The sequence below is a fragment of the Cebus imitator genome, unplaced genomic scaffold (assembly GCF_001604975.1).
Source record: "Cebus imitator isolate Cc_AM_T3 unplaced genomic scaffold, Cebus_imitator-1.0 Scaffold509, whole genome shotgun sequence".
Classification (NCBI taxonomy): domain Eukaryota; kingdom Metazoa; phylum Chordata; class Mammalia; order Primates; family Cebidae; genus Cebus; species Cebus imitator.
This window is the reverse complement of record NW_016107824.1, coordinates 1,292,262-1,300,508: the sequence shown is the minus strand read 5'-3', so window position 1 is coordinate 1,300,508 and position 8,247 is coordinate 1,292,262. Positions and strand designations below refer to the sequence as shown.

Below are 8,247 nucleotides of genomic sequence, written 5' to 3'. Positions count from 1 at the left end.
TCTGTGACACCACCACAGGTACTCTCCAACCAATCAGCACATCTGTGACACCACCACAGGTACTCTCCAACCAATCAGCACATGTTACTTCACCCCACACCAGATTACATTCAACCACACCGAAAGGAAAAGGCTGTTTTCCCTAAGCCTGCAATTGACTTGTAATTGGCAAACCAGTTTCTCTCCTCTGTCCCCAATTCACCACACACCGCAGGCTAAAGGACATCTATTTAATGCGACAGTGACAGCAGCGTTGTTACAGGCCAGCTGGGTCCCACGCTGTGGCCTCGCTGGGCTCTTCCTGCTGTGCTGGGACTCAGAGACACCCACACGTGACTGTTTAGAGACTGTGTCACCCAGAACGGGCAGGTCGGGAGATGCTGGGTGGGAGGTTAAAAAAAAAAAAGGCCCAACCCTTTGTCCAGCAAACGCCAGCACAGGTTTTCCGTGGACACAGTGATCTGTAACTCGAATGCTGGGATGCGGAGTACTCGTATTGCGGAGTGGCTGATATCCATACGACAGAACCGTGACGCAGTCGTGAGGCGTGTGCAGACCGAGGGGTGTCGGGAAACAGCATTTGGCCTTTCACTCCCTCCTCGGCCCCAAAGAGGAAGGGGAAGCCAGACAGGAACCCAACCTCACATCACACTCTCTGAAGGACTCCAGCATGTTCCCTGCTCGCCGTTCCTCCTGAGGTAGGTCAGTACCCCTGCCCCCATTTTCCAGATGGGGAAACTGAGGCAGGGCAGACAGTAAGAACCTTGCCTAAAGCCACCACAGTGGGGAGAGGACACCAGCCCCTTCCTGATGGCGGAGGGGACAGAGGAGGCTCACTGAATGAGCCCTTGAGCTGGGCGGCCTTTCTGCTGGCTAGGGTGGCTTCTCTTGGGCTTTCTGGTCAAAGGGGACACCTACCAAGCCTTGATATTCGCTGTCCTCTGCCCACCATGTGTACCAACAGCCAAGCACGGTCCAGGGTGTAGGACCCATGTAACCCCTCACCCTCTACTCCCCAAAAAGGACAGAGAGGAGCACCCCCACTTCCCAGGGCAGAAGGCTGGGAAGCCACATCCCAAAATGTCCTCTCCCAAGGCCCCTCATGGACCACAGGGTCTGTAAAGTGCACAGAGCAAAACCAAGTGTCCCCACACCCAGGGCTCCCCTGCTGTCCAGGGCCTCTGTCCTGCGGCGTGAGGGGCCTCCCACACGCCCCTCCCCGATCTTCCTGAATGGGCTCAGCCAAGCAAATATTCTCAGCTCTTGACCTCAGGCCCCCAAGAAAAGGCCCCTGGCCGGTCGTTTCCAAGCTACCCAGAGCTCGTTACAGGCAGCAGGACACAGCTCCTCCAGGCAGATTTGGTTCCAAGAAATGCCACAAGGAACCACTGTAGGGTCCCACTGTCTAACCTGGAACCTCCTTCAGGCGCAGTCCCTGCTCCACACCTGGAGGCCAGGACATCCTCCTCAGACGGACCCACGGCCTCCCAGCTTAGAGCACCAGCAAAGGTGGGCTGAGCCAAGGCAGGAGCACCCAGCAGGGAAAAGCTCCATGGCCTGCTCCCCTGCCGTTGTACAGAAACAACAGGTGACCCACTTGGCTGACCCCGCAGTGAGGCCTTAGACCCTCAGGCCCCAGGTAGAGGTGGGTCTACAGGTGACAGCTGTGAACAGCCCCAGCTGGGGACAACCAGAAGCCCCAAGAAGGTACGTGGCTGGACAGGATGGAGCCTCCAGGCAGAGCGGAAACCCACTGCCTGGGAAACTTGGCCCTGGGCTGGGTGGTGCACGCTCACGCCTCCTCAGAAGCCCTCTTGGGGTCTTGGCCTGACGAGTTTCCAGGGTGCCCAGGACGGGAGCTGCGAAATCTCTAGGGCCCAGATGCCCTGGTCCAGGGGTGTGGAGGACTCTGTGCCACAAGGGAGGTGAGATGTCCCCCAGCTCCCTGCCCAGGGAGTCCTGCACTGGGGAAGGCTGGGGGCCACGTAAGGACCCCTCACAGGAGTGCAGGCAGGTGTGGCCGCCCCGAGTCCCCGCACGCACGTGGGAGACCACAGTCCTTGACAATGCCTAGCCACTCTGGCCCCGCAGGGGCGAAGGGGTCCTGGGGCTGCACCCCAGGAGTCTCCAGAGCAGAACAAACGACTTGACGTTGTCGGGTGGGTCCCGGTGGCCCAGGCGGGTGCCCGGCACTCCTCCTCAGCCCTAGGCCTCCACGTCAGCACCTGACTCCTGGAAGAGTGACTGCTTCCTCAGGCTGAGCCGGGCACACTTGGGGCACGTGGTGGAGTTGTCGTAGTAGCAGTCCCTGGGGGCAAGAACAGGTTGGGGCTTTTGGCACAGGAGACGCTAGCACTGACCCCACACGCGTGCTAGGTCAGCTCTCATCATCCCCTCTACAGCCATGACCAAAGGCCACAATCAGGCTCCACACCAGGTGACTGACTGTGGTCGTGTGCAGAGTGCCCACCGGCGTGCAGAGGCAGACCTCTGGGGGTCCTCACGTTACCGCTGTCGGCGACCACACAGGTTCACTTCACACAGCTGAGGGGCGGAGCTAGGTGGCCACGCCAGCCTCAGCACCCTTCCTCACGATCCCCCGTTCCTATCCCAGGGTGCCTGGCACCTGCCTTGGCTCCTAAACTGTGCCCTGGGGCACTGCAGCTGAGTTCAAACTTTTAAACAGAACATGGCAGTGACGGGCATCTGTGAGACCTCGGGCACACTACCAGCTGATGGAGTTCAGCCTCAAACTCTGTGTGACACCATAGCGCTGCAGAGCCGGGATTTCAGCAGTTACTACGGAAAATAGCAAATTCCAGACAAAAATCAGGGGACAGAAACTGGGGGGAGGGGAGCGTTCCATCCGATTCCACATCTGGAAGACATGTGGAGCCCAAAACCCGCATACACATCACCAGTGAGTCATCACACTTACTGAAGCATGAAATTAAAATGTTTTTCTTCTAATTTGTGTGTACTAGTTTTCCAAACGGCCACTAAATCTTTAGGACATAAATACTTACAAAGTTGTTTGAACATAAATAATTTTCCCTGTGGCTCTAGTGGCTAGGAAAAGAGAGCCTACGTACTTTTAGTAAGTGAAAGTGTTAGGAGTTTCCTTTGGCTTAGGAACACTTTGAAAAAATTACCATGACATTAAACCACAAAGTTTGGGAATCTCTAGCCTACACTAACCCTCAAAATGTGACTTCAATCCTAGTGCTGAGAGGAAGCAGCTGGGAGGCCGGGAACACGTCCGGGGTGGAGCTGGGGCTGCCGGGGCTGGTGTGGGAGGGCCTGGGAAGGAGCAGCCCCCCAGCCCCCAGGTGCTGTCCTGAGGGGACTTCTCACTCTGTCACAGACATCACGGTCTGACTCAGTATCTCAGGGTCAGCAAAGATCCATCTCCCTCTCTCTAGGGCACCAGTGCCATCTCCCATGGCGTCCTGCATACCTGCATATGTCCTGCATACACCCCAGGAGGCCAGGGGTGGCTCCTGGAGGACAGGGCAGAGCCCCACCCCCAAGTGCAGGGCCCCAGCCACACCCACCTGTGGAAGACAGCGGAGCAGTCGGTGCACACAGACGTGTGGCTGTCGAAGGGGAACAGCACATCGCCCTCTCTGCAGAGCTCACACACGAAGCCCTTGGCCTGGCACCGCTGGGGGGACAGTGTGGTGTTGGCACACAGGAACATCAGTGCCAGCTCCTCTGGGCACTCCAGGCCAGGGACACGCCAGGCTGGGGGGTGTCTCCTGCAAACCCCCCTCAGGGCTGGGGCTGGGGGAACGCAGCCCTCAGGCAGAGGCCCACCTCGCAGTCCAGCTTGATGTGCTTGGCGAAGAGCGTGTGGATCTCGGTGAGCGAGCAGCCCAGGCGGCCAGCATGCACATCCAGGAGGTCCTGGACAGAGTACATCTCGTCGTTCTCCACAAAATGCTGCCGATCCTGGAGCTGCCAAGTCCCAGCAGCGGTGACCCCCTGCGCCGGGGAAGGCCCTGCCCACTGCCCACACGTGGTCACACCAGTGATCAGGGCCCGGTGCTCACAGAGAAACGAGCTACAGAAGGGTCTAGGCCCCAGGAGTAGAAACCAGGAGCGGCAGGAAGCCAACAAGGGAAGACGGACCAGAGCCACATTTCCTGACCCATGTAGACCCCGCCCTCCACTCCGGATGCAGCCCTCCAGCCACACTGCACCTCCCACCCGTGTAGAGCCCGCCCTCCACTCGGGATGCAGCCCTCCAGCCACACTGCACCCCCCACCCGTGTAGACCCCGCCCTCCACTCCCAATGCAGCCCTCCAGCCACACTGCACCCCCCACCCGTGTAGACCCCGCCCTCCACTCCGGATGCAGCCCTCCAGCCACATTGCACCCCCCCACCCGTGTAGCCACCCCACCTCCTCTCTCAATTCAGCCCCTTCCAGCCACACTGCACTCCCCAACCCTCCAGCCACACGGCACCCCTCACCCGTGTAGACCCCGCCCTCCACTCCCGATGCAGCCCCTCCAGGCACACTGCACCCCTCATTCCCCACCCTTCCTGCTCTGCCTTGTCCACAGGGCTCACCACCCCAAAACATGACTTATTTTTCGTGTCTTCCCTACTTGAAAGGCACTGTAAGGGCAAGGACTCCTGCCTATTTTGTTCACTGTTCGCAGAATCTAGACCAGCTGTATCTGTTGAAGAAATGATGAGATGAACCTTGAAAACTGTGCTTTGTGGTGAATCTGCCTGAGGAGGGTGGGGCTCCACCCCCATGGAGATTCACATAAAGGCTGCAGGGCCTCCCAAACTGAACGACTTGGAGAACTCCTCTGTGGGCAGAATACCTGTTTGCTTGGCTCCCTGGGACTGTGCTTAGGAGACCCTCTGCTAAGGCTACAGCATGCACAAGCTGGAAAAACCCTGAGCCCCAGCTGCCTCGCCGTCCTAGCCGTTCCCCTCCAGGGCCAGTCCCGCCGTCAGTCTGACCTGCAGCAGCAGACGAGCCTCCATGGCCTCCCTGCAGGTGAGGAAGTACGGCTTCATGAGCAGGATGTCCTGGCGCAGCTTCTGCAGACAAGGCGGGAGTGGGCAGGATTCCTCAGCCAGGACGCAGGGCTGGCCCAGCATGGGCCTCACAGCAAGCCCAGCTCACAGGCAGCTTGCCTCATGCCTGAGGGTCGGTTCCCCAGGAGGGACCCAGAGTTGAGGGCTGCAGCGAAGCACACGTTCAAACCACAGCTCCCGGTCCGGGCAGGACCGTGAGGCTCACTGACCCTTCCCTCCCCTCACCCGGCCCCATGGGCACACAACTGCCTAGGAGCCAGCAGCCTCAGGAACCACAAGCCAAACTTCCAGAGAAATCCCAGCTCCCGCCCCAGCCCTGGACTTGGCAACTCAATCTGCGGCCACAGTCTCCTCCTGGTAAAACAGGACCCGGTGCCTTTCACCACCTCACAGGAGACTCGGTCACGTCCCGCCTGCAGGGACCGCAGCTCCCATCTGCCCTCGGCTCCCACCCTAACTCCTCCCTCACTGCCAGCTAAGAGATGGGCCACCAGCCACGCACAGCCACAGAGCCCTTGAAAGTGGCTGCTGAGCAGTGAGATGGCCATAAGCAGAGAATACACACTGCAGACAAAGGCATGGCACAGAAAAAAAAGGAACATAAAATATCTCAAAAACATACGCTGATTTCGTGTTGAAATAATATTCTGGATATATTGGGCTAAACAAAATACATTTTTTAAAATAACCTCACTTGTTTCTTTTTACTTTTTTTTTGAGATAGAGGTTCGCTCATGTTGCCCAGGCTGGAGTGCAGTGGGGCGATCTCGGCTCACTGCAACCTCTGCCTCCCGGGTTCAAGCAGTTCTCCTGCCTCAGCCTCCCATGTATCTGGGATCACAGGCATGTGCCACCACACCCAGCCAATTTCGTATTTTCACCATGTTGGTCAGGCTGGTCTCGAACACCTGACCTCAGGTGATCCACCCGCCTCTGCCTCCCAAAGTGCTGGGATGACAGGCGAGAGCCACTGAGCCCGGTTCTTTTTACTTTTTTAACATGGCTATTAGAAAATTTCATATTGCATTCATGCCTGGCGTAAGATTACTACTGCACACAGCTCCAGCACCTTCACAAAGGGCAGCCATGGCGCCCAGATCACCCTAAGCAGGCGGCCTCCCTCCTCTGCTCAGAACCTCCCACGGCCCAGAGGAGAAGAGGGTGCTGGCCCAGCCCCAGGGCCCATCGGACACAGCGCTCCTGCCTCCCACTTCCAGGGCCCCAGCCTCACTCGAATCTCCACCAGCTCCTCCACGTAGTTGAACAGCAGCGGGTTGATCTCACGGAGCCTGAGCACGGGCCGAGACACCATCAGCGCCAGGTAGCGCATGCTGCAGCGGGATACCTGCGGGCAAGGCCGGGTGGCGCCTCGAACACCCGCCCAGGGCGCGTGCACCAGTGACACCCGCCCTCGGCCCCCACAGCCAGTGACACCCACCGGGGGCACACGGGCTCCACACCCCACTGCCCTTCCTGCTCTCCTCTCCAGGGCGATGCCCCCACCTTCCAACCCCTACCTTTCGAGGCTCGAAGTCCCAGTTGTGCACCACGCGTGCGGGGATCACGGCCAAGTCGTTCCAGTGGCAGTGGCTGCAGTAGTACTGGCCGGTGTAGTCACACTGCCTGGCCTCACTGGGCACACCCCCTGCAGGGGGCAGGGCCATCACCAAGTCAGAGGGGTGGGGAGGGTCCCTGCCTCACCAGAGCCCCCCGCGGCTTCCCAGCCTCACAGTCTGTCCTCCCATGGGCCACAGCCCTCGGGGAGACAGCCAGCCAGGCCAAGGGCTCCCTCCTGACTCACCCTATCCTCAGGTGGTCCCAGTGTCTCACTGCCCTGTTTTCTGATCAGTAAAGGGAGGTACAAACAGGGCCCCACTGTAGGGCTGTGTGGGGACTTGATGAATTAACACCAGCAACTCTCCAGAAAGAAGAGCTGGTGCACACATGTGCGTGACAACCGTGTCATCTTCCCAGTCCCTGTGGATGAGGCTTTCTGTGACAAAAGGCTGCCCAGGGAGGCAGAGGCCAGGTCCCAGCCCTGCAGGTACTCCTCAGGGACCTGGGGGAGTCACAGGACCGCTGGAACCTCAGTCTGCTTCAGTGAGAAAGAATGCCAGCAGCAGGCCCGTGGGTCACTTTCCAAGGATAACAAGCAGGGATTGCCTCAGGGCCTCACTCCGCTGTCTGACTGATGGGCCCTCACACACCTGCACACCCAGCTCCCCTGCCAGGAACAGCTCCCTCACCCTCTTGTCTCCTGCCACACTCACGCAGAGAGATGGGCACCCGGCACTCAGCACAGCGGTAATCCTGGCTGTCCAGCCCGGTCTCGGGGCAGATGTTCAGTTCGTATTCAGCTTGGTGGCTGACTTTGGAGCTCACACAGGGCTTGGAGATGAGGTTCAAGCACTTGCTGTGACAGCGGTAATAACACCCTAGGGTGGCCGGACACACACTTCTCAGAAGTAGGAAGGGTGCACCTGCAGCCCAGGCCACCCTCAGTTGCCCTGCCCCCTCCCCATGGGTTCCATTCCGAGGCCCAGATCAACTTAAGACCTCCTGTCACCAAGGGAAGCCTTAGAACCTCAAAGGTGCTCTTGCCCCTGGCCCCTGAGCCTTGCCCCAAAGGTGGCCCAGATTTGGTCCCTCAACTTGACTCACATGTCTGGGGTCAACCTGCCACTCCCACCCCAGACCCAGTGTGTCCAAATGGAATGAAAAGAACTCCCGCCCTGCCCTCCCAAGCCCCTCGGCTTCCCATCCTGGTTTCAGCGGCTCCAACCTTTAAACATCATGAGTTACCCTGACCCCTATCTCTCTGGGGTTTTTTGTACTTTTTAAGAGACAGGGTCTTGCTCTGTCACCCAGGGCGGAATGCAATAGTGCAATCACAGCTCACTGCAGCATCGAGCTCCAGCAGCAATAACACCTAGGGCGTTATTACCTCCCATCTGTGCATCTAAAAGCCCTAGTATTACAGGTGTGCGTCACCACACCCAGCCAGACTCGGTTCTCATCTGCCACCCTCCATTCCCAAACCTTCAGCAGGCACCCGAGGGAGCTGCCTCTCACTCCCACCGCCTGCCTCGCCTGTCGGTGTCCTCCCCCTTCTCACTCACCTCCCCCCCTCACTCACCTCCCCCCTCTCACTCACCACCCCCCTCTCACTCACCTCCCTCCTCTCACTCAC

The 8,247-nt window shown here is 58.9% G+C and overlaps 1 protein-coding gene across 3 annotated transcripts in view; it reads right to left on the bottom strand.

The window, feature by feature from the left end:
* Nucleotides 1-216: 216 nt before the first annotated feature.
* Nucleotides 217-8,247, bottom strand: part of DEF8 (differentially expressed in FDCP 8 homolog) — a 21,258-nt gene continuing 13,227 nt past the window's right edge. For 2 of the 3 annotated variants that reach the window (XM_017513980.2, XM_017513983.2), the window contains exons 6-12: nucleotides 7,328-7,492; nucleotides 6,575-6,702; nucleotides 6,289-6,402; nucleotides 4,980-5,060; nucleotides 3,817-3,957; nucleotides 3,555-3,664; nucleotides 217-2,308 (exon numbers count right to left, since the gene is read on the bottom strand). In XM_017513980.2, coding sequence (XP_017369469.1) covers nucleotides 2,206-2,308; nucleotides 3,555-3,664; nucleotides 3,817-3,957; nucleotides 4,980-5,060; nucleotides 6,289-6,402; nucleotides 6,575-6,702; nucleotides 7,328-7,492 — 842 coding nt within the window. In that variant the 3' untranslated portion in view covers nucleotides 217-2,205. The remainder of the gene's footprint in view (nucleotides 2,309-3,554; nucleotides 3,665-3,816; nucleotides 3,958-4,979; nucleotides 5,061-6,288; nucleotides 6,403-6,574; nucleotides 6,703-7,327; nucleotides 7,493-8,247) is intronic. The other variant, XM_017513982.2, reaches the window with a different exon arrangement.